The sequence below is a fragment of the Crinia signifera genome, chromosome 5 (assembly GCF_055691185.1).
Source record: "Crinia signifera chromosome 5, ASM5569118v1, whole genome shotgun sequence".
In the NCBI taxonomy this organism is placed as follows: Eukaryota; Metazoa; Chordata; class Amphibia; order Anura; family Myobatrachidae; genus Crinia; species Crinia signifera.
Genome location: NC_139221.1, coordinates 70,358,724 through 70,383,187, shown reverse-complemented (window position 1 = coordinate 70,383,187; position 24,464 = coordinate 70,358,724). Strand labels below are relative to the sequence as shown.

The window sequence follows — 24,464 nt, the reverse complement described above, 5'->3', positions numbered from 1 at the left end:
GGCTTGGATTTCTGCGTCTTTTGGGAGGACTGCTGTGACCTTGTTGGCCAGGATCCCGTATAATGTGATCTGCCCCTGCTGGAGGGACGAAAAAACCGAAAGGCTTGCTGCCTTGGTTTAGTGGCTCCTGTGGGCAAAAAAGCAGACTTTGAGACTGCAATGGAAGTGACAAGTTTGTCCAATTCCGTTCCGAAAAGTATACCCCCGTAAACGGTAAGGCCTCTAAAGCTTTCTTTGAATCATTATCGGCCTTCCAAGATCTAAGCCAGAGGGCTCTGCGTGCGGCCACTGATACTGCAGAAATTTTGGATGCAAATATTCCCGCATCCAATACACCCTCACTTAGGTAGGAACTAGCCTCCCTAATATTGTCCACAAAAGATAGTAACTCAGATCTCTTAGTACCTGATTAAAGACCCTCCAAGAGCGCATCCGCCCAATGTGCTATAGCTCGGGTTGTCCAGGCAGCTAAATAGCTAGGCCTCAAAGCTGCCCCTGCATTGGAATATATGGACTTGAGAAACTGATCCAGTTTTTTATCCACTGGGTCTTTCAAAGATGTTACATCAGGTATGGGCAGGGCCGTTGCCTTAATTAATCTGGTGACATGGGCGTCAACCTGAGGGGGGTCGTCCCATTTTTTGTGGCTGTCTGGTAGAGGATAAAAAGAAGGAATACGCTTAGACACAAGGAATTTCCTATTTGGATGCTTCCAAGCTTCTTCAAACAGATTATCCAACTGCTTTGACTGAGGGAAAAAAGCAATGTCCTTCTTTTTATTTTTGAACACTGGTTCAGTATCTGGGCCCTCTGCTGAAGTCTGCGCCTCCGGCCCCTTTATTTTAAAAGTGAGCCGTATCAATTTAATTAGGCTGTCTACTCTGGCCTGGGACATATGATCATCAGTATCAGTGTCCACATCATCAATTACATCAATAACACCACCGGCCTGATCATCTCCAGAGGTATGATCTCCAGAGGTATGATCATCTGTGTCCTGTAAAAGAGGCTGAGCCGCCTCACGTCTGAATGGTCTATTTGTACTAGACCCTGCCAGAACATTTTGAAGTGAGGATGAAACCTGCACCAAACCCTGGACTGACTGTGATAACCCTGCGACCCAAGCAGGCTCTGCTGGCTGGGGTTGGACCTGGGGTGTCGGTGAGGCAGCGGGGTTGCGTGACGCTGCCAGCTGGGAAGCTAGTTCCCTCATCGCAGAGGACAGGTCTGCAGCCCAGTCCGGTCTGCAGGGAACATCCGCAGTGGGTTGCGGACTAGGTCCCGGCTGAGAGCAACGGTCACAGAGGCCTGCGTGGTTCTGCTCAGCACTAGCAAAGTTTTCTTTGCACACTGTGCATGTATATGCGTGCTGCGCTGGAGCGGGACCAGGCCTACGGGATTTCCCTGAACCCTTTGCTGACATGATGTGTGTGTGCTTAGCAATTTGCAACTGGAGTTACCTAAGTACACCAGTGATATCTTGTGTGAAAATTGTTCAGTCACTAAATAAATGAATAAGTGAACTTATACTGCGCTCCCTGTCAGGCCTACAGAGAGAGATTTGGCATAAAAACACTCACATCAGATTAACATAACAAACTGTGAAAAATAACAAAGACAGATAAAGTACACTGCAGTATATCACAAATCCCCACACCACACACACAGGGAATCTGCACTTTGTTTCCTACACCTGCACCATGCAAGTGAGGTGAGGATAATACAACCTGTCACTGATAACAGTGGAGGCAAAGGGGGGCGATTTCTTATGCTCCTCTCCGTCTAGAAGCCAGCCTGCAAGTGAGCTAAAATGGCCCCCGCTGTGAGACAGGGGGGAGGAGAGGAGCGCTCACGGCGGGAACCCAGGACCGGCCATTGCTGCGAGCCTGGAGGCGGAGTTATATGTAAATCCGTCCCCTCCTGGAACCACCAGCGTAACTGGTCTCCACAGAGGGAGCCGTTATGGTACATAACCCTGGTGGTCTAGTGGTTTCTCAGCATGAGCTGAGTACTGCTGCCAGGCCTCCGGCGGCGCCCCCTTCCACCGGTGGTGTGAGCCGCGATATCCGGCTCCCCGCAAAGGGGAAGCCGCTTACCTGCACTTCTCCCGGCCGCGGCTCCCCCCAAGTGCCTGAGGTGTCTGGTGTGAGCGGCCGTCAGGTCCGTCCACCAGACGCCAGGAGAGGCTTCTGCCGTCAGCCGCAGCAGCGCTGCGAGTCTGACGGCTGTGGAAAAATATATATATTTTAAAAAAGTGCCAGTCCTGGTTTAAAAAAATAGTAATTAGGAAACCATTGAAATAGGGGTTCCCCATATTTTTTAAACCCAGCACCATGTCCAAGGGCTGGTCCTGTTCCCAAAATACGGGGGATAAAATGAGTAGGGGTCCCCCGTATTTTAAGAACCATTACCAGGCCCAACCAGCCAGGAGGGTAATGCCACAGCCGGGGGGAGACTTTTTATACAAGTCACCCCGGCCAAAGCATTCACCTCCTGACCGGTCAGCCTGGGCAGGGGTCCTGGGGGAATTTACCTACCCAGGCCAAAGCCTGGGACTGTCCCTGATGCCCCTGTGCGGTGGGCATCAGGCTGATTGTGGTGTAAAAAAATAGAATAAAGCAATGTATATTTCTGTGGAACTATGAGTCCCAGCAAGCCTCCCCGCATGCAAGGACTTACTGAACCACAAGTCCCAGCATGCGGTCATTAAGGGCCCGCTGGAACTTGTAGTTCCACAGCAATACAAATAGTAAAATAAACACACTGACAAAGCAGAAAAATAAAACTTTATTCCATACATAGCCCTGACATACAGATACTTACCTAGCTTTAGCCCGTAGGTCGCCGTCCATCCGTCCTGAAGAAATCCATAGAGTACCTGTGGAAGGAAATTATACTTACAAGTGTCCTCCGGCTTAGAGAGGTCCGCTTCTGTCCATGTAGGCATCCAGGGGAATTGGCAAAAAAACAAACCGAACCCCGATCCAAGCCGAACTGAGGTAGGAGCCGCACGCTGTCTTTGTTTACATCGTGCGGCTTCTCCTCCCGAATGCCGCTATTGGCCTAGCTGCTTCTGATTGTAGCAGAAGCGGCCCAATTACGTGGTGTTATGCCCGCATCTTAGAGAGGTGTTAGCACAATCTGCCTACTTACTGGCTAGCAAATGCCTAAATCAGCTGCTGGTAAAATAATGGACAATAATGTGCATTTTATCTTGTTTCAAAGAGATTTAGTTGATAACCTGCACTCTGAGTTGTATTGTAACATCTGTTGCGGGCGGTGCAGCTGTATCTCAGGGCTGTTCCCTGTGAAACTTAACAAATAATTTGGGAGGCGGGATTCAGCACTCAACGCCCTTATAGCACCTGAGTGGGTGCAGTTCTAACTGTAGTTCCTTGTTTTTGGATGTGGATGTGAATAATAATGGCAAAAACAGGTTCATAGTAATAAATATATGCAGTGTTTTATTTAGAAATTAGTTTACAGCGAATTGCTGTAGGAATTGCTGAGCGGTTTTGCTGTGTGGATGGCATTGGATTAAATATGTTGCTGTGAACTCCTGACGACGGTCCCTTGAGGACAGAAACGTTAAACGTTGAGTATCATTCATTTATTGGCCTATATGCATCTTCATTAAAATCCACAACTGGTTTTGATCTTTACAAAAAGTAGTGGACAACAGGATCTTTATTCCAATATAAAAAAAATTCAAATAAAACTGTGCATCATTATGTATATGGGTTTTTGCTACTAGATCATTCAGTTCACCTAATGACGAATTTTAAAATCATATTCATTAGCATTGGACTTACCTCTCTAGCCATTAGGTCCAAGGTTTCTGAAGGGTACTGTTCAACTATTTGTAATAGTCTAGGAAACTTTAGCTGTGCTTCTTTAGAGCCAAGCTTTAATGCTTTAATCATGTTATCCACAAGGACTTCAGGTAATAGCTTACAGTCCTGAGCATCCAACACTATTAACATGTAAAAAGAAAAAAAATTAAGAGCAATATCGTTAGCAAATTTGGATACATAATCAACTTATTTGTACAGAAACCAAACACTGGCATGTCATCAAATATGAAGCGAAGACATAGGAGAGTTTGTTCCTGACTACTAAATAATCCTATTTCTATTCTATTCAATCTAGAATGAAGCAACACGGGAAAGAGGATGATCTGAGTACATAATGCAGGTTATAAAACAAATCAGAAGCAGGTGCACTCAAAAGCTTGCCATGCAAATTTTTTAATCAAACTGGGCTGGCGAGAGGGGTGTGTGTGGACTAAAAACATAGAAGGGGGTAGCAATTTAAAGGCTTGTATTACTGAAATGAGGGTATTATAGAAGAAAGGGTTATATGAGTGAAATGGAATTATATGAATAAACATATTCAAAAAATGGTGAAAATAGGAAAAAGCTCCACTAACAGAACCAAAGACCAAAATCAAGGTTAAGCTTAGGGGTAAAGGTGAGAAAGATTATGTAAAGCAGTGTTTGAGCAATCTCCATGGCAAGGGCTGATGCATGGGATGGAGGGTAAACAAAGGGGCCACTTGGCCAAAGACTTGTTAGAAGTCAGCCAGCAACATCATCTGTGAAAATCATTCCCAGACAAAGACCATCTGATTTGTGGATATCCCTGGTCCTGATCACATAAACACAGAGATTTCACTACACACAGAGGGGTTTGCTTTAGAGAAGAGTCCAGATTACTGAAAGACAGTATTCACAATCCCTTGAATTATGTGGAACCATGACACCACCTTGGGTAGGTAAGCTAAGTAAGTCCTAACGACGGTGCGATCCAAAGGGAAGATCGGAAAGTGGGAGCAGCGAGACAGGAACTCAATGCTATTAAAATGGCTCATCTCAATCCTTAAGACAATTGTCCATATAAGCCAGCAAATGACAACTGCATCCAAAGATTCAAGGAGAGCTGACTGTAGAGCAAGGAAGAACCATAGACATATTCCAAGAAGCCACCAGAGGAACAAACGGCAACTGCACAAGGAGGATGTGTCGAAAAGGATGACTACATATCAGGTAAGATTGAAATCTGCCACTAAAAGATGACGGACAGGGCTGAGACCTGAACCCTCAAGGAAGAGAGACTGAGGCCCCATTCCAGACCGTGCGCAAATCAATGTAGTTGAGGAAGGCTTTTGACCATTAGCTATGGTATGGGTGACTTTCCTGGAAAAAAAAAATCCCTTTGTTTTCAGTATGAATGTCTCATAACGAGGTGGGCCAGATCTGGATGCAAGACCAGGCACAGAGACAGAAGAGGGTCATCAATGAAGAAGCATAGAAGAGCTGCACACCGTGGCTGCTGTGGATACTTTGAAGCCACAATGATCACAGTGGATCACTCCAAATTCCATCTGTGATGGTCGCACAGGATCCCTGAGATCTGAGGAAAGAGCATATGAGTGGGATCAGCCTTTGCTAGAGAATCCACCAGGAAAGCTGAAATGCTTAGTCACAGGAAGTGTGTTTCAGGCAACATTTAGTTGTTTTGAGACACCAAACTATGTAAGTCCTGCAAGCCCCAGCAACAATCTAGGAACTGAAATGCAAATTCCAGAAGATGACGCTCTGCCCAACCAAGGCTGAAGCCTACCTTCATGGAGCCAGACTATGAGTGCTGTCATGAAGGCGAAATCTGGTATGCTGTCAAACTATAGCTGCACAAGATTAAGCTGGATGAGAAGCCAGCAGTGCTAGCCAAGAACCCAGGAGAGTACAGCCCCACCACCCAAAGACCTGCAGTTGTGGAGAGGATTCAGACCTGGAAATAAAAAAAGGGTCCCCTTCTAATTGGGAAGCTGTCTGAATAAAGGGGTTGAGTACTATATCTCAACGCTCAGCATGCTGAAACCCAGATAGCAGGATACCAATAGCAGGATACCAACAGATTTTTTGTAACTATTCTAACCCTAATCTATCTCTACCTTAGCCTAACCCAAACCTTCCCCCTCCCGCAACTCTAATTGTCTCCTATGAGAGCCTAACCATCACCCATGCAGATTAACCATAACCGCTATACTGTACCATTACATTTTGAGTGTCAGGATTCCACTGTCCGCATGCCAAGCATAAGGCTATTTACTACATCCCGAATATAGACAATATATTTGGAATAGTGATCGGCACCCAAGTTATTTAAACATTTTATTGTGTAGTATTGCATAAATGTTTAACATCACTTGTTCACACCCATAAAAGATAATTCTATAAGACCAGCTTCTACAGACACCCTGATCATTTATGGCCATCACACAAGCTAGTCAGGTATATAAAACAGTTGAGTAGGTGCACTACTTTCCCATGAACCTATATACCATATAAATACAAACTGTGCATGTAAAACTGAAAACTGTAAATAAAAAAAATCCAATTCTCCTTATCATCTATAAGAGGTTTGTTTTCAGAAATAAAATAATTTGGTACTTATGTATTAGCAGGGCGTCTGGCTAGGCTACGCTGACAACGTACCTTAGGCTATGTTGTCAGCGTAGCCTAGCCCGGCGCCCTGCTAATATGTGTTGACTACAGTCATATCCCCACTATCCACGTCATACCCCAGTGTCCAAGTGGACGTGGGGTTTATTTTATAAAGTGTGCCGAGCGCAGCGAGCCACCGAGCTTGAAGCGTGGTGAGCCCCGCGAGGGGACACGTCGCAGGGCTCGGTGGCTCGCTGCACTTTATAATATTAACTCCACGCCCACGTGGACACTGGGGGTATGACGTGGATAGTGGGGATATGACCCATTATGTATTAGCACAGCTCCAACTACGTAAATTACGTAATTTACGTAGTTTGCGTAAATTAAATAGTTTACGTAACCAGCATAGTGGTGTATTGGTATTCTCAATACACCACTACACAAACTACGTAATGGGCGCCCTGCTAATACATAAGTACCAATAATTCTTTACCAGCATTACTGTACATCTTTATTATTCTAATTGCAAACATCGCTTATATAAAAGTTTCCCTTTTAAAGCGCCAAATCAACCTGGGTTATTGCCATTCCCCGGGTCGAGCAACCCGGTATTTCAACCCTTGTCACGACCAGAGTTGAACACGGCTCTGACCAAGGTCGAGGTGCAGTCTGAACAGGTAACCCGGACATTATTACCCCTTTCATACCGCAAAAGCTATGTCACACCCGGGATTGGGACATGGTTCTGTCCCGGCATTTGTATTCTGAAAGCTCCTGCAGTGACCCGGCTTATTGCCGGGTTGCTGTCGTCACACAGGGGTGGGGCGGATGCCCCCATGTGACGCCAACGACCCGGCAATAAGCTGGGTCGCTTCAGGAGCTTTCAGACCGCAAATGCTGGATCGCTCGCAGGAGAGACCTATGTGCCGATTCCAAGTGCGACCCGGCATTTGCGGTCTGAAAGGGGTATTATTACAGAGTTTACCTTTTTTACAAATTTTCCTTATAGACTGTAATTTTTATTCTAAAACTACTTTGTATCGGATTCAGGTTATATTATATAAACACCTTTTAAATAAATAAATATTTTTTAAATCAAATCATACACCACTGAGCATCATATGTTTTCCATAATTTTTGCATAATTACAATATCATAGATTTACAAAAATCAAGCTTTTAGCCCTGGTGGGCGGGAGGAAGAAAGGCATGCTGGTAAATAGGAAGGAGGGCATGCAGGAAAATAGGAAGTAAGGAGGGAAGGCAAGCAGAAAATAGGAAGGCAGGCAGGCAAATAGGAAGGAAGGAGGGAAGGCAAGCAGGAAAATAGGAAGGAAGGCAGGCAGGCAAGCAGGAAAATAGGAAGGAAGGCAGGCAGGCAAGCAGGAAAATAGGAAGGAAGGCAGGCAAGCAGGAAAATAGGAAGGAAGGCAGGCAGGCAGGTAAATAGGAAGGAAGGCAGGCAGGCAAATAGGAAGGAAGGAGGGAAGGCAAGCAGGAAAATAGGAAGGAAGGAGAAGGCAGAAAAATAGGAAGGAAGGCAGGAAAATTGGATTGAGGATAAGGCAAGAAAATAGGAAGAAAGGCAGGAAAATAGGAAGAAAGTAAGGCGGGCAGGCAGGCCGGCAGGAAGGAAAATGATCCTTTTTTATTGGTGCTATGAGTGGAGAATTATATAAGTGATGAGGAAAACGTTATGAATGAACCAGGAAAATATGCAAAGAAAAAACATGTAGAAAATGCAAACCTGTAACCTGGTATTAATTTATTGACACTAAACTGAACTAAGGAGAAGAAAATGATCATGAACCAACAAAACTGTAAAAATTACATTTAACATGAAGGAATAATTAGTTAGTTTAAATACATTTTGTGGTATTACCTAACACATATCTCAGTACAGTACCTGCTGTTTTTTCTTCCACTTTCCGGAGATGTGCATCACAAAAATCCACCATGGTCATGTAAGCTCCAATCAGTCCTTTCTCATCAATCTGGTCATCAGAACGGGACTGTTGTTCTTCTGATGCTTTTCTGACAGCAGATGTCAGGCAATACATTGATTTCCTATACAGACCCTCTGCCACCTGTAGTCAAGCATAACAACAATCATGGGAGTTGCTGGAAAGAAATGGCCAGCAAAGAGGGGAGCACTGAAAGCACGTATCTTGCGGTCCTCCACAATCTGACAAACTCTCACAGTGAGGTAATGTGCTGTGTAGGCATACTTTATTCTTTATGAGAACCAAGAGCCACACAGCTCCCACTGCAATGGAGATAGAACAGACCACAAGGAGAGGAGTACCACTGCTCCAACAGTAGTGTGAATATAGCAAGAAGAGGATTAGTTAATAATAGCTAATGAGGCCTTTATCTAATGATGCCTAAGGCTGGGTACACACTGCACAGATAGATCATTACACTGCTGCTTGTCCCACCGACATGCACACTTACCAATCGGCCACTCAATATGGCTGTGCAGACATCATAACAATATGTGTTTCAGATACAGTATATCGGCCTGCCCAGTTGTGATGTCAGTTTGTGCAACCAGTATACGTTGGCAGGTTGTCCTGATACACAATTGGAAAAATCAATATACTAAACTATATCTGGAAAGAAAAAAAAACAGCTGTGCTGCATGGCTAATATGATTGGTCCGTGAATAACGAGAGTTTGACTTGAAAGTAATTAATTTAATGTACATACCTCATTCTCTACATCTTTATTTCTTATCATAAGTATGTCCTATTTTTTATATTTTCCCCTTTACACTAAAACTTTTAAAATAAAAATAAAAGTACTTTTGAAATGTTATCTCTTTTTTAGTGAGCTTACACGGTCTGCAGACTCTGCGAGCTGTATAACTTTTCTAGCCTTTGATTCCTCAATTTCGGTCAGGCTATCTGGATTCTGGCAGATTGCATCACCCATGATTCTGTAAGTGGCTCCCAGTAACAAGTTCTGGTATCTAAGTGCCTGGGGATGTTTATTTAAATATTCAGGTTTGCTCTCCTCTGTAAAATATAAAACACACATTAGAATTTTCAAAAAGCAATGGATAAATTTCAATACATATCTATACATGTCATTATGCTAGTAAAAATACCATATTATATAGTCATATGTACATTTGGTCTCTTGTTTTTTACATAATATTGAGAAAGACATTACACGATCAGAACATGCTCTGTTAAAAAAAAAGAAGGATATTATAGAGTGAGTCACGATTATTTCGGGAGCGCAGACCCATAATACCATCTCAGGTGGCATATCCAGCTCATCAAGGGACAAGATGGTGCAATACATAAATCACTGCCATATAAATGATTAGAAAAGCATGTGGTACTTTAGCTCAGAACCCACAGATTTTTGTAAGAGGAAGACTCTAGCCATCTATACCAGATTTTACAATACTTTGCTTCTGCTTTGTGGGATATATACATGGAATTTTCATGCACAGCAACCTTGACCAATGCAGCAGCTGTAGGAACCTCCGAGGCCATCTACAACCAAGCATGCATAGATTTATAATAGAACGTAGTGTGTGTATATTTATCTAAACTATCATCCTCAAAAGCAGCCAATATGCAAACCTGTGGAGTCAAAACATCTGCTGGTACACCAGTTAATGCCATAATCTTATTAACCTCCGCTCAGAATGAGGTAAAAACAGGAAACTTGCTATGGGAAATGCCAGAATGTGCCACTCACAGAGCTGCATTTTGGGCACCCAGCGTTGCCCTGCCTCCGATTTTTACCAGCCGTTCAGGGGTAATATATACTCGATGTAGCACAAAAAGCTGAATCTGCTGGTAGCAAACAGTGGTTGTAGATATACAGAGGCTACTTGGGGCAGAATCCCTGACCTCCTGAGAACAGGGTCCCAAGTCAGTTTCCAAATGTAATTTAAGTTGTGGCATATCATTGTTATGAAAAGCACTGAGTAATGTTGAGTAGATTGTGGAAATGAACGGTCTATTGCTAGGTGAGGTCAACAATTTCTTAAGCGGTGAGTCCTGTATGCACGCGGTGGGGGGCTGTACAGGCATGTCTAAAAGTTGGAGGCCTCTGAAAAAAGCACAAACATTAGGGATAGGAAAATCTACATGTTGGAGTGTCTTAAATACATCTTCCTCACCCCATTTACCCCATACTTTGTGTAGCTGTAGCCTAGACAGTTCCCTAAACTCTTTATTACCATCTAAGGACAGATCTGGATCCCAACCCACCCCTGGAAGAAAGGCGGAAATCCGCCTCCACACAAGTATAGCCTGTTTCACTATATAACTTTATGTAACTTGATTAAAGTTAATAGAATAGCTAGATGGTTAAAGCCGGGGAGAGCTTAAATCACTACCAGGACTGTCAAAGCTACATCAGACCCATTAGCAACCCATTCCACTACATACAAGCCTCCAGAAACACGTGTCCATGTCAGAGTAATTTAATCCTTACTCTCTGAATAGACCAAATAATGGATGACAATCAACCATCAATATATTAATCTTTTGAGGAACATATGTCGAAGAGTGATGCAGGGAATACAGCAGCTTAGGCTGAGCAGTCATTTTGGTGAGGTTGACCCTACCAGTAATTGTGAGAGGGAGCTTTCCCCACACCAGTTCTAAACACGTGCAAGTATTCCATCTGAGGCGTGATATGGAGATTCACATACCGAGAGGGGTCATTTGAGACCCAAACACCCTATCAAACCATTATAGCAGGAATGCTATAAGGGGCTGGGCGAACACTAAAAAGGAGGACACAGTGGCCTGGACATCTATGGAGTAGGCAGCAGATCCACTGAGCTCCCTCCATAAATCGTGGAAAATATCCTGATCTGCTGCAGCCGTGGACCCTGACCCCTGATACAGGTGTGGGATATCCCACTTTCCATCCTGCACCCCCGCTGGTGGATCCCTTTGGTCCTCTGCCTGCTGGACCAGAGGTTCCGGGAGCTGCAGCCTGCATATAAGTCCTGGGCACCGCTGACTTTCCCCTGCACCGCAGAGGGTTCACTGCGGCGCTGCTTTCCGGGTGCTGCAGCGGGCGGGAGTGACGGGTGCCGGCCGCTCTCTGTGAATAGAGTGGAGTGAGCGGGAAGCGCTCCCGTCTGGGTACTGCTGCCGCAGACCACGCAGGGAGAGCTGGCACCATCTTGCCTGCGTGACTCTGGGGCTGTGGCGTCTGTACTCGCCGAATATAACTCTCCTGGACCCGGCTAATACCGCTGATCACTGCTTAATTCTAGCACTCCGGATCCCTTGTAATACACATGCAGGTATGTGCCACGGCTGCCCAGTGATATTACAGTGGGAGGCGGTTTTGAGCGCAGTCAGTTTCATCTTCAACGGCTAGGCGCATCTGATTAAAATATATGACTCTCTAAGTCCCTTACATAGGTTGCACCCCCTGGAGTATCCTTATTGAGAGAGGTGAGGGTGCGAGGCGACTTACTGCTACCTTTCTGGCTATAATACTGGGACGTGCTAGCCGTCCCCATCTTTTCTTGGAGATACCTTGCGGCTGTGAGATTGCAGGTGTAACTCTGCCCAGGGTATGGGTAAAATCCGGAATCGGATAAGACACCGGAATGCCGGACTGGACATCAAACTCTGCTTTCCGGAGCATGTAGTATCCGGTCCGGGGGTGTCCTGTCCGGGGGTGCTCCATCTGATGAGGCTGCTCTCGCACCTGTCACCTGGGAGAGGAGAGGGGGGAGAATACAGCCTCACCGCATGGTCCGGGGGTGTAATAAAAACTGGAACGGTCCAGACCACACGGGGAGGCTGTAATCTCCCCTTCCCCATGTCCCTGGTGTGAGCAATCACAGGCATCCCCCCGGACAAGACACCCCCCGCATGGGACACCCCTCGGACCAGACACTATAAGCTCCGGAATGCAGAGTTTGATGTCTGGTCCGGCGTTCCGGTGTCTTATCCGGGTCCGGTTTTTACTTAGTCCCCTCTGCCCATTCCTTTTACCAAGTCTAAGATGGAAGCCCCTCTGTACCATATCCTGCAGGCTATTACCTCCTCTACAGACAGGCTTGTAACCAAACTTACTGACCTGCAACAGGATACTACTTTATCTTCCTACATCAATGCTACACCTGCTATAACGCCTGATGACACTACATATATGCGCAATGACTCTGCAACTTATATGGTTTCTGCCTCTTTAAATACCAGAGAAAAATGCTCACAGAGTCCTGCCTCAACAATTGAAAATTTGCCTAAAACCTGGCCTTGGTTTTTCATATATGCTGACGCATGCTCCAAATTGCCCCACGTACATATAAATGTACTCCACACATAATTGGAACTGGTCATACTTGTAATTTGGAACTTATCCTGTCTTTCTCTTTGATGATGGCGAAGACCCTGGTCCTTTACCATTATTTAATCCTGGGTTTGAAAAATGGCCGGACTAATACTATGCACCATATTGTAATTTGAGATATTTCCTCATGTCTATCTTATACACCGTTTCAATTCTTGTTTGCTAGAAAGATGTTATTTCAGTTTTTTATTCTGCTGGCGGCAGATTAATATTTCATATACGGCCCTATACCATTAGTCACTACATATCCTGGTTACCATATACAATATTTTGTATTTAGTATTTATACAGCCAGGCGGGGGAACTGGATATAATCTCGCCTGACTCAGAGTCTTAAGTTTATAGCCCAACATATCCATTTCTGAACATCCTGCACTATTTCAATTCCTTGGGGGGGGGGGGTTAGTATAGAATAGCTGTAGTGGGCGTAAGGGTCATACAGGGAGGGGAGTTTTAGGGAGGTTTGTTTTGGGCTTATTTATTATTATTTTGTGCTTCATATATCTTATATCTTAATCCTGGTGTAACTTTAGGTTTGTAGGGCATCAGGTGACTAGAAGTCAATTATATGTTTGATATTATATCCTCTATTCCTAATGTATAGTGGTACTCGTATGGCGCCTACAGGTACTCTGTGATGTTGATTCTATTGATGAATATCGCACCTTTAAAACTATGCTCAACATCCTTATATCCCACACTGTTTTGCTATACCATGTCTTTATATTGATGTACACTGTTGCCCTGCATTCCATGAGGATTCATATTGGGGTGTAATTGTACTTATTTCGATGTGTTGTTTGTCTCTGAAAATTTATAAAAACTATTGAATAAAAAAAAAAAAGGGAGGATACACGATTTGTCCCAATTTACTAAAAGGCCATAGTAAACTCCAAATTTAGAAATAGTGTCCATTATGTGAGGCATGGATGTGTTGTACCTTGATATAAATAGCAATATATCGTTGGCATATAGGGTGATTGTCACTTTATTAACCCAGTGTTAACTCTGAGATTTCAGGATTGGTCCTTATAAGGCAGGCTAGTGGCTCAATTGCCAGGGAAAACAGGGTAGGGGAAAGAGGGCAAAGCTGCCTGGTGTCCTCGGCAAGCTAAAAGGAAGAGGAGACATATGTTTGACCAACAACCTGGCAGAGGGGGCAGAGTACAGCAACTGTACCCAATGGATAAACCCAGGCCCAATTCCAAAACACCTCATTGTTTCATTGTTTCCCAAAGGAACACCCACGCCACTGATTCAAATGCTTTAGCAGAATCTAAGGAGACTGTAATGGAAGAGCGGGCGGCCCAATGGGGAACCTGTAAATGAGTAAATAGATGACTAAAATTTATGGCTGGCCAAAGACTACAGTCTTATGTGCATTCAGTACGGAGCCCCTGCGGAAACATGGTTCACACACTTCCTCAAATTCTACCCTCTATAACTTGAGATCGGAGCAACCCAACTTGCCCTCACCAGACCCAAAGCTATTAGTCAAGAACTATTTACATGAAATCAATTTCCCCAAGCTATCGGAAGGGGACCTGAACTCTCTAGAACAATCCACCCCAACAGGAAAAAGCCACAGCCCAGACGGCCTCCCCGTCTGTTACTATAAAACATTTAGAACATCCTTAATGCCTTTATTTCTAAAGGCTTGCAACTCAATATCTATGGAGTTTGGTTTCTCTACTCAAACATAAGAAGCTCATATTTCTGTAATACACAAGGAGGGTAAAGATCCCACTCAATGTTCGAGTTACCGGCCCATATCCCTATTGAACTTCGACGTGAAATTATATGCTAAGATGCTAGCGAACCGATTGGGCCTGCATCTCCCTGGTGTGGTGCACGGAGGCGAGGTGGGCTTTTTCCCGTGCCGGGAGGCTAAAAACAATACATCCAAAATTATTGATCTTCTACATACTGCAAGAACTGGTGCTGCCCACGTGGTCTTCCTGTCCACTGATGCCGAGAAGGCCTTCGACAGAGTCGACTGGCACTTTATTGAAGGCTTCCTTAGTTATTTAGGCTTGGGTCCTACTTGTCTCCAGCGCATACTGGCCTTATATAGCTCCCCACGGCAAAGGTTAGAACCTTCTCCAATCCTTTCAAAATAAAAATGGGAGGAGACAAGGCTGCCCTCTCTCTCCGCTCATCTTTGTGCTCTGCATGGAAGCCCTGGCCAGAGCAATCAGAGCCAACCGAAATATCCATGGCATAAAAGCAGGGGCCCACGACTTCAAACTAGCATTGTATGCGGATGATTTACTGGCCACTATCTCAGACCCTGTCACCTCCCTCCCAGTGTCTGAATTCACTAGATATAACGCCCTTTCAAACTTCAAGATTAATTACACAAAATCTATTGCATTCATTTGGCACCCTACACACTTCAAATATTTGGGGGTTCTTCTGTCACGTGATATAGCAGACTTTTATAGACTCAACCACCTCCCATTACTACATAAACTTAAGAATGATCTTAATAAGTGATCAACCCTCAATTTATCTTGGCTAGGCAGAGTTAACACTGTAAAAATGAAGGTGCTACACAAGGTCCTGTACCTCTTTCAGGCGCTGCCCATTGCTATACCAGAGGCCTTCTTCAGGAAGCTTCAAGCTGCAGTAGGTAGATTTATCTGGGGTGCGAAGGGACAGAGGGCTAAATCAATCCGAATTAGACGAGAAGAAGGGGGGCTACAACTCACACACTTTATCAGTTATTACCACGCAATGCACCTTGCTAGAATTGTTGAAATGACAAGTTTCCCTGCCGATAAACAGTGGCCACAGATAGCAAGCGCTACTACCAATACCCGCTCCCACATACTCCCATGGCTCCTAAAAATCCCACGTATTAAACACCCAACTCTAGACCCAACCCTGAGTTGTTGGAAAAAAATATAGACACTCACCTGCCTTCAGCCCTAAATTTTCTCTACCCATGCCCTTATTCTCTCAACCAGACTTACCACCAAACTCACTCGCTGTAGCATCCCTCACTGTCTGGGCCAAGGCCGGCATCTCGATGCTGGCACACCTTATGGGTCCCATGGGCCTCCGTTCTTTTACTGAACTGACTCAGACTTATGATATATACCCCACCAGCTTCTGGGTATACTTACAAATAAGACATCTCATAACCTCCTCGCCTACACGCACCATAGGGTGGACACCCACCCCCTTTGAAAACTTATGCTTAGCTTATTCAATACCCAGACATTTGATTTCACAACTATATCAGCTCTGTCTAGCCAACCTTCCCCTCCCGGCAACCATATTTATTAAAGACTGGCATAGAGATCTACAACGAACTCTCAGAAGACTAATGGTCCTGTATATTCAGATACACATTTGCCAGCTCGCCTTCCATCCAGGTCTTAGAAAACCAATATAAAATAATGCCCAGATGGTATCGATGCCCTGCACAAGTACACAGAATGTTTCCATCCGTATTGGCTTTATGCTGGAGATGTAAACAATCACCAGGCACTCCTCTCCATATATGGTGGCATTGCAATATGTTGTCTAGTTTCTGGAACAGGTTCACAAAATTACCTGGGAACTCATTGGCTACCCAGTCCCAGAAACTCACGAATTTTAGCTCCTCAGCCTGATGGAGATGCCACTATCCCAATTCAAAAACTCGCTATTACGTCACCTGGTAAACGCAACGAGAGCTACTATCCCTTGCTTTTGGAGGACAGCCACACAACCACCTATATCCCGTTGGATACAGAGAGTTGATTTCTATATGAATATGGAAGACCTCACCTCCACTTCACTAGCGTCACCAACTACAGTAGGTTCACCACCACCTGGGAGACTTGGCTCACCTTTAAGGAATCTCCACTCTACAAAGCCCATATGACACAGAATTAGTCACACCAACACCAAACATCAAAACCCCCCCCCCCCCCCCATATTCTCTTTTCCTCCCCTCACTCTCGGGTTTTCTCGTATTTTTCCTTTATGTTCTCCCCCCGTGCATCCGTAAAACTCTGTCTGTATCTCTTGTTATATATATGACTAATTGGTTACTATATATAAGTAAATACTCATTATACCAGACGTATATGTTATACTGTAACGACTGTTCTATACTTTTATTCTGATTTCTGCTTTGATAACTAATAAAAATTAGTTTGCGGGAAAAAAAAAATATGGCTGGTGTGCAAAATTGTCTGGAGTCCAGTGTATCGTGGAGGGATGGGATGAGCAATGACACCAGGCTAGGTGGTGGAGAATACCATTTTGACAGATGATGGCCACTTTGCGAGTGGAGATGTCTGGGGCTGGTCTGGATCAGTCCAAGGTCCAAAACAAAAGCAATGTGGGCAGAAGGCCACTGATGCGTTTCACCGTATCAAACGGCTTTAATAAAGAACACCAGCTTTCCCTCGAGAAAGGGAGGTAGTCAGAAACTTCAAACTACACCTAAGGTGGACAATAATTCTATATCCCTTACCATTTGGCACCTATTTTTGAATTTACTGGAGCACATCTAGGAACCGAGATTATCTAATATCCTAATTGCATTTATATTGCTAGCATTCTCTTAAGGGAAATTAGGTTTTATTTGATGGTCATATATCAGTATTTTTTATTCCCATTTTCTTTTTTATTAAAAAATTCTAATTGTAAAATGTCCAATTAATTTTTACTTTTATTTTGAATATAATTTAAGTGTATCCAAGCGCTGCTACTATTTTCCTTCTTCTCGGAAGTATAATTACATCTGCACTGGAGTAAGCAGTTTCAAGGAAGTTATGTAGTTTTCTGACAGGGTGCAAAAAGAGGATGCATCTAAAATAGAGAGGATAGATGACCTAACTAGGCGAGCAATATGGGCATCTTCCGAAGGTGGGTCCTCCCAATTTGCCTAATCCTTAGCCGGCAGGGGGTGAAAAGAATTCATGCATTTTTATAGCTGAAAGTGCCTAGTAGACTGAGCCCATGCTGCCTCTAGGAGATCCTGTAGCTGTGCGGAAGCCGGAAACTCTGATTTCTCGCTTTTGTAGCTTAAAGATGGGGTCTTTGGGCCCAGAGTCTGGCCAGAACCATCAATTAGGAGAACAAATTTAACCAACTTGACTAATGCTTCTATATCCACCATCAAAAGAGAACCCTCAGGTACCAAGGAGGTTTCTACATCTGCAGTGATGGAGACACTAGCATTATGGACTGAGGAAACGTCAGATTCAGGCTTGTCTGCACATACCCAAACGCTGCACTGACTGTGCAAACAAACTGCATCCACTGAGGCTCAATAATGGCAACCTGGATAGACTGCTAACAGCAGATGTGCATGTCAGTGCACTAGCGGGGGGGAGAGGGGGCTGATGAGGAAACCGCAAGGCTTTCAACCAACGGTACTCTTTACCTAGAACGGCGCCCGCGATTAGCATCGCGGGCAAAAAATCGCGGGCATCGCGGGTACATAAAAAACGGGTGCGACGCGATGCCCGCGATTTTCCCATAGGGATCAATGTTAAAAGTCAGATTGGACGCGATTTTAGTGTTAAATGCCTCAATGGCCGCGATTTTTACATAGGAAACAATGTCAAATGGGCCACAGAGCCCTAATAGTCCCCCTGAAGTCTTAAATGGCCCCCACAATTTTTAACGCCACCCCACGATCAACGTGAACCCGAAGCGTGGCGAGCGCAGCGAGCCCGCGAGGGGCGTCGGTACGCGTCCTCCGACCTTTTCATTCCCCTACTATCCACGTCGGCGTGGAGTTGAGAATAGAATAGTGTGGCGAGTGCAGCGAGCCACCGAGCCCGAAGCGTGGCGAGCGCAGCAAGCCCCGTGAGGGGACGCGGATACCTTCACAGTTATACGCGTCCTCTCGCGGGCTTCACAGGTGTCCGTGGCGACGCGGACACCTGTGAAGCCCGCGTTTACCTGTGAAGGTATCCGCGTCCGCTCGCCACGCTTCGGGCTCGGTGGCTCGCTGCGTTCGCCACACTATTCTATTCTCAACTCCACGCCGACGTGGATAGTGGGGGTATGAAAAGGTCGGAGGACGCGTACCGCCGCCCCTCGCGGGCTCGCTGTGCTCGCCACGCTTCGGGTTGACGTTGATCGTGGGGTGCCGTTAACAATTGTGGGGGCCATTTCAGACTTCAGGGGGACTATTAGGGCTCTGTGGCCCATTTAACATTGTTTCCTATGGAAAAATCGCGGCCATTGAGGCATTTAACACTAAAAACGCGTCCAATCTCACTTTTAACATTGGTCCCTATGGGAAATCGCGGGCATCGCATCGCACCCGTTTTTTAGTGCATTCGATGGTCGCCGTTCTAGGTAAAGAGTACCCAACCAACTGAGACACTGGTTGTGTCAATTTGCAAAGAGCAAGACGGTTCCTGATTGGAGTGTGTGCAGCTGAAGGTATCTCCCGGATAGGGTACCCAGGAAACACAAAATCCATGATCTGGGTCCTGGGGAGACAAGGTGTTAATACCAGTTTTGCAAGTGAGCAGCACAGGAGCCCCCACATCTCTGGAAGTTTTGCTCTAGGAGGACATGATAAATGTAATCCAAGTTAGACTACACACAAGGTAATACAGAGGAGGCGTATACTACAACACTGATCCCTTGGCCCTTTCTTCCATCTTTTTGGGCATTAACCCTTTGTCTCTAAACCCGGGTGCGCATATGTTATTTGGGGTTTTCAGTGATAGGAGGATATCGATCTGGCTGTTTTTTATTGTTGTTATATGTTTTTTGGGATGTTGGAATAAACATTTTTTACTGATGAAAAGTACCTGGATTCATGATACTAAGGTGAGCACCATACTAAGGTGAGCCTTCATTTCATGGGAATGGGAGACGTGGTAACAGAGAAAGATACCTTTATGTGCCTATAGGGCCTGATATACAGGTCAGTGTACCAGAATTTCCTGTTCCTTATAAAAATTGAAATAGAGGATATTTCCATTGATTTGTGTTTCCTTTCTCTTATCTACGTGTGGCCACCTATCTGTGTGGAATATCCGTCTGATGAGCAAGACACTACACCATAGCCACAGATAGAGACAGCGCACCATTGTCAACCGTGTATACCGTAAAAAGGTGTGCAAAGAGTGGCAAGCACATCCAGATAACAAAATATGGGTCAGCTATGGCAGATCTATATAGATAATATAACTCAAGGTAGTTACACAGACCTGTGAAGCACTGTTAATGTGACCTGTATTGCAGAACACACACATATACCTAGACAACTCACATGCACACAAGTACACTCAATGGACAGACAATGTGGGCAAGTATACTCAACAATCCATCAGATAAGCATGAAGGAGTTTGTATAATGTAACAGGCTGCTGAGTGAGGTATGAAGGAGACAAGCTTTTACCTGTACCTAGCTGAGGCAGAAATATGCTTAAATGGCTGCCCAGTGTACTTGTGGTAAGAGAGAGATGGAGGAAGAGAGAGTCTGAGGTGGGCTGTCAACTATGATGAGAGTGCACTCAGGGGCTGGTGCAGGGGGTTGGGGGGGTCATTGTCTGGAGCTTACAGGGGGAGCCTGCTTCCCCCTTCTTGTGTAGACCTTAGGACAAATGTGTCACCACTATCAGCAAAGAAGAAGGCAAGTCAGATGCTTGGTTGCATAGGGAGAGGTATCAGTAGTAGAAAGAACTAAGTAATAGTGCCACTGTATAGGTCATTGGTACGACCTCTAGAGTACTGTGTTCAGTTCTGGAGGCCATATCTCCAGAAGGATATAAATACATTAGAGACTGTACAAAGAAGGGCAACTAAAATGGTGCATGGCCTACATCACAAAACGTACCAGGAAAGACTAAAAGATCTTAATATGTATAGTTATGAGCAAAGAAGGGAAAGGGGGGACATGATAGAAACTTTCAAATATATCAAGGGTTTTAACAAGGTACAGGTGGGAGACATTCTTCACAGGAAGAGGAGCAGCAGAACACGAGGACATGCACTGAAACTAGAGAAGATTCAAGGGAAATTTGAGGAAGAATTACTTCACAGAAAGAGTAGTAGATAAATGGAATAGCCTCCCATCAGAGGTGGTAGAGTCAAATACAGTAGTACAATTTAAACATGCTTGGGATAGGCATATTAATATCCTTGAAGGAAAAAACTATGAATGGGGGAGGGTGCTAACAGAAGTCCCCCCCTGTTCACAGATCCTGGCGCTAGTAAAGAAAAGCAATAAAAGTAGCTTTACATATAACTTGTGTAATACAAGTGATCAGTTTTAATTTGTAGATTACCAGCTGCAGCAGATGCAAATGAGACTGCTATGGATGCACTTGCGCTGCTGGATCTAGTAAAATGACCTGTGAACCATGCTGAACAAAAGGGTATCCAGACACATTTGAAATATTTATATCAAATTTTATATATAAAAAACACAATAAAAAATTGTTTACATAAGAAATAGACAACGGATTAGTCTAAAAACAAATGCATTACAACATACAATAAATTCAAGAAAATATATATGTATATTATTTGAGTGTCCCACTCCAATGAGGGCGCAAGCTAAAAGGAATTTGTTAGAATGGATATATCCGAAAGCAGGGTAAGTTCAATAGTAAGGCAGCCAGTTGTTGTTCTAGACAATCCTTTGTTCAAAAAAAGAGAGAGAGACATTAACCTATAAAGGTGGGAAGATATAAAATCCCAGATAAATGTAAATACACAAAGGATTGTCTAGAATAATTCTATTCTTTGATATGAAGGTTCTATTGATGTTTATATACTTTTGGTAATATCTATATATATTTTCTACGGAATTTACTAGTAGGGTTATAAGTATCTGAAGGACTCACATGTAAACCCAGAAAATCATCATTGTCTTTAAGGGCAGTATTCAATGAGAAAAGTTCTCCGTGTTTTGTGGAGAATTTGTGCTTTGTTCGCCTTGGACGGAGCATTTTGCTCTCCAAAAGCGAGCAACCCTATTCAATGTGAAATATTCTCCGTCTTTCTTAGTGATTTTCTCCGTGTCTCTCCGTGTAGCAATTCTCCATCTTTTGATGGGGAGCTGGAATGTGAACTTTTAAACTAAAAGGTTTTTTTTTTAAATTTTGGTGTCAAAAAATCAGTTTTTTTTTTCTGTGAAGGGGCATGTTATTTTTATTCATGTGCTTATAGCACATGAATATATATTTAATTTAAAAAAAAAAAAATGTAAATTTTTTTTTTTTTACACAGTGCAGCCAGCAGGGGGCCGGAGCGCTCGAGCCGCTCATTACATATTCATATATTCACTGCACCCGATCGTTAATATGCACGATCGGGTGCAGTCAATACTGGGTCCCCCGCTGGCTATAGGGGGGGGGGGGGGGGCAGCCTGTGCTGCCTGGGTCCCGGAGAGCCCCCCTCCCCACCACATTCCTCTGGAGCAGCCAGGGAGACTATAATCTCTCTGGCTGCTTCCGTCCCCCGGCTCCCTGCCAGCTCCCTGCCGCGGACGCTCGTCCGCTGCAGGGGTTAAGACTCACCGCGAGTGGCGGCGAGTCTTTAATACATTGAATAGTGGGAGCAGGAGGCTCCGGAACATGGAGAGTGCATGGAGAGCGAAATAAAACGCTCTCCATGCACGGAGAACTTTTCCATTGAATACTGCCCTTAGAATATTTAGCTATGAAATTTAGTAAAAATTAATTAATAACTGTTATTCTGCTGATTTATTTGCGAATCTCCTCTCTCTACACGCATTGATAAAAAAGTAAGATACTCTATGTCTCTTATTTAAATCAAATTAAGATTTTTCTAATATTCTGATCTCTTGGTCTATAACATTATATTTAATTGATTAATTAGCAGTGTTGATAATAATCCAGGTATATTAATGCCAATAACGATCATTCTTTTACACTCATTCTGTTATTAATTAGTGTATTTAGCGTTTTTTCTATATTATTTGATGCCAGACACATTTGAAAGCTTTATTGTGTAATTATTTGATTATCCATTGAACGAGTGTCAATTGAGCGGACACCTTAAATAACATAGAGGTGGACGTGTAAACTTTGTCTTGAGAAAGTTCCCGGTCTCCTAGGGAACGAAACGCGTTGATGCACTTCCGCCCTGAGCCTTCCCACTTCCGAGGTCGCGACCTCCATCCCGGAGCTGACGTACGCCCGGCACTTGCAAGCAGCGGTTACCTTCAGCCACCTCCAGCGCTTCCACTACAAGACGCTGTTCCGGACCGGCAGCCACAAGCCGGACTCCCCATTTGGGGTCACTTCATCTCCCACCAAATCGGGTTGAGCCGCAATACATCCAGGCTCCCCGCTAAAAGGTCTCTTACAGCAAGATAGTTGTCTGCGGACGCAATACCACCGCGTGCATTGGGTTGAGCCCCTTCCATCATCAGGCTCCCTGTGACCTCCAGCTACAACCTACAAGGAGGGTGAGCATATTATAAATGGACTAAGTGTGTTCCCTGACTGTCAGCATCTGGCGTTTTATGCGCTACAGGCTTCACGCAGCTTGTCCACTGCTCTCATATACCTGCTCTGACCCACGCTACCCATCCTCCCCCCAAACTCCCCATCAGCTAACCATTTGGCTTTCTGCTACTAACAACAACTGGCTGCCTTACTATTGAACTTACCCTGCTTTCGGATATATCCATTCTAACAAATTCCTTTTAGCTTGCGACCTCATTGAAGTGGGACACTCAAATAATATACATATATATTTTCTTGAATTTATTGTATGTTGTAATGCATTTGTTTTTAGACTAATCCGTTGTCTATTTCTTATGTAAACAATTTTTTATTGTGTTTTTTATATATAAAATTTGATATAAATATTTCAAATGTGTCTGGATACCCTTTTGTTCAGCATGGTTCACAGGTCATTTTACTAGATCCAGCAGCGCATATTGATATCCTTACAAAAAAATAAGGATCAAATATGGTTTGAGGTAACATGTTTAAGAAAGGGGCAGCCTAGATGGGCCAAGTGGTTCTTATCTGCCGTCAAATTCTATGTTTCTATGTAGCTGTGTCCTTATCAAGAACTGCCCTGGAAGTCTAGTAAACAGGGAGAGGGGGCTGATGCACCTATACAGTCGCAGGTGTTGCCACCACCAGGACTTGGTGTTGGAGCTGCAATGAGGGCATCCTGACACTGACACAGCACAACTTGCTGGACCGACCCTACCATGTTGTCTTCCCTCAAAAGCATTTTATGAATGCAATGCAGACCATGGCAGATATGCATGCCACCTGCTCACCGTTGCTTTGATATCACAAGCACAAAGGAGGGGATATACCTCCCAACCTTCCCATACTATTTGGACAAAGCTGGTATGACAGAGCCCTCAAATTTGGATAGAACAGAGGTTGTGACAGACATATATTGCAATATTATGCATTGTTAAAACACTAAAACCATCCACTTTCCATATGAGTATATGGAGAGGTCGGCATATTAGCACTTACCTAGTAATGGGATTGTTTTCAGCACTGTTAATATTTGTTCTGGACAGTCTAGGACCTGACAGCGGCTGTGACTGTAACGACAATAGCTGTGAACCCATTTAACCAACCAGTCTTCGTTGCTTTTAGATTCCCGGTGGAGTTCTTTCAGGAGTTTCATAGCCACAGAGTAATTACTCTGCAGAAATAAGAATATTTGCACAATGTTTATTACTAACAAACAAAGT

At 44.3% G+C, this 24,464-nt stretch overlaps 1 protein-coding gene and 1 long non-coding RNA gene across 6 annotated transcripts in view; one reads left to right on the top strand and one right to left on the bottom strand.

Moving 5' to 3' along the window:
- The window catches only part of PRKDC (protein kinase, DNA-activated, catalytic subunit), a 212,417-nt gene that overhangs the window by 31,657 nt on the left and 156,296 nt on the right, over window positions 1–24,464 (bottom strand). For all 5 annotated transcript variants that reach the window (XM_083187421.1, XM_083187422.1, XM_083187423.1 and 2 more), the window contains 4 exons: window positions 24,241–24,415; window positions 9,287–9,465; window positions 8,355–8,535; window positions 3,813–3,973 (listed from right to left, as the gene is read on the bottom strand). In XM_083187421.1, the coding sequence (XP_083043547.1) occupies window positions 3,813–3,973; window positions 8,355–8,535; window positions 9,287–9,465; window positions 24,241–24,415 (696 nt within the window). The remainder of the gene's footprint in view (window positions 1–3,812; window positions 3,974–8,354; window positions 8,536–9,286; window positions 9,466–24,240; window positions 24,416–24,464) is intronic.
- LOC146080303 (uncharacterized) overlaps window positions 11,095–24,464 on the top strand; it is a 15,892-nt gene continuing 2,522 nt past the window's right edge. Inside the window, exons 1-2 of the long non-coding RNA XR_014474850.1 lie at window positions 11,095–11,732; window positions 24,367–24,464. The exon at window positions 24,367–24,464 is cut by the window's right edge and continues 58 nt beyond it. This is a non-coding gene — a long non-coding RNA (uncharacterized LOC146080303). The remainder of the gene's footprint in view (window positions 11,733–24,366) is intronic.